The 1,051-nt window shown below is 41.0% G+C and overlaps 1 protein-coding gene across 1 annotated transcript in view; it reads right to left on the minus strand.

Annotated features, from left to right (window-relative positions):
• Positions 1 to 1,051, minus strand: part of LOC111832373 — a 2,567-nt gene that overhangs the window by 1,010 nt on the left and 506 nt on the right. The window contains exon 3 of the mRNA XM_023788683.1: positions 3 to 1,023. Coding sequence (XP_023644451.1) covers positions 3 to 1,023 — 1,021 coding nt within the window. The remainder of the gene's footprint in view (positions 1 to 2; positions 1,024 to 1,051) is intronic.

The raw sequence follows: 1,051 nt of genomic DNA on the forward strand, positions 1-1,051 counted from the left end.
ACAAAACCCATGATGAGCTTGTGGATACACATTAGCTATGGCTTTGATGAGACTTGCATTTCTGTCAGTCATAAAGACTATTTTAGAGGAGTCTCCAATAACGGGTTTCAACATCTCCATAAACCAATTCCAACTCGCATCATTCTCACCGTCAAGAACACCAAACGCTAACGGATAATGATGCCGGTTAGGATCTTGAGCCGAGGCAAAAACAAGAACACCACCATATCCGTTCTTTAGAAATGTTGCATCTATACTTATAACCTTCCTCATGACTTGAAACCCTTCGATGCTAACTCCCAAAGCTATGAACAAGTACATGAATTTCTTATTCTCATCTAAATGCATATATGTTCTCGTACCTTGATTAACCTTCTCTAACATGTGCAAATAACAAGGGAGCATTTTGTAGCTTTCTTCCGCGGTACCACGCAAATCACTAACGGCTTTAACTTTCCCTCTCAATGCCGTCGAGTATGATACACTCAAACCTAATTTGGTCTTCACAAGTTCCATGATAATCTTGGGACGTGGAGTTTCCATCTGTCCTGGATAATCATTATGCAAAAGGGATGCAACTAATTCCGGAGTGCCGCGCCTGTTACTGTTGCTTGAACTTTTACTCGCCCGAGAGCAACTATGCATATTGTTGTGCCGGCGGATAGAGAAAATCTCAGTATGTGGAACTCTTGTAGCTCGTAAACCCCAACTACATCCTTCTTTAGAACATTTCAACACATAACGATCCTTATCCGACTTCGCAATTTTAAACCTAAAACAGTTAGCAAACGAAGCTCTATCCACCACTTCTTGCAATGCCTTCTTGTTTGGGAATTCGTCAAATTTCCTCAAAGTCAAACCGTCTTCCCATGGGTCTATAAACTGAGAAGGTGTTACAACAGGTGGTTGTTCAACATACTCATCACCTTCTTCACGTCCTAAAGTTTTAGAATCACCTTGGACACCCTTTCCTTTATCTTTCTCTTCGTATGGAACAATGGCGTTAGCCTCATCATCTCTAGTCTGTTGGTTTTGATAATTCATACCAACA

The sequence above is a fragment of the Capsella rubella genome, unplaced genomic scaffold, assembly GCF_000375325.1.
Source record: "Capsella rubella cultivar Monte Gargano unplaced genomic scaffold, Caprub1_0 scaffold_1, whole genome shotgun sequence".
Lineage (NCBI taxonomy): Eukaryota > Viridiplantae > Streptophyta > Magnoliopsida > Brassicales > Brassicaceae > Capsella > Capsella rubella.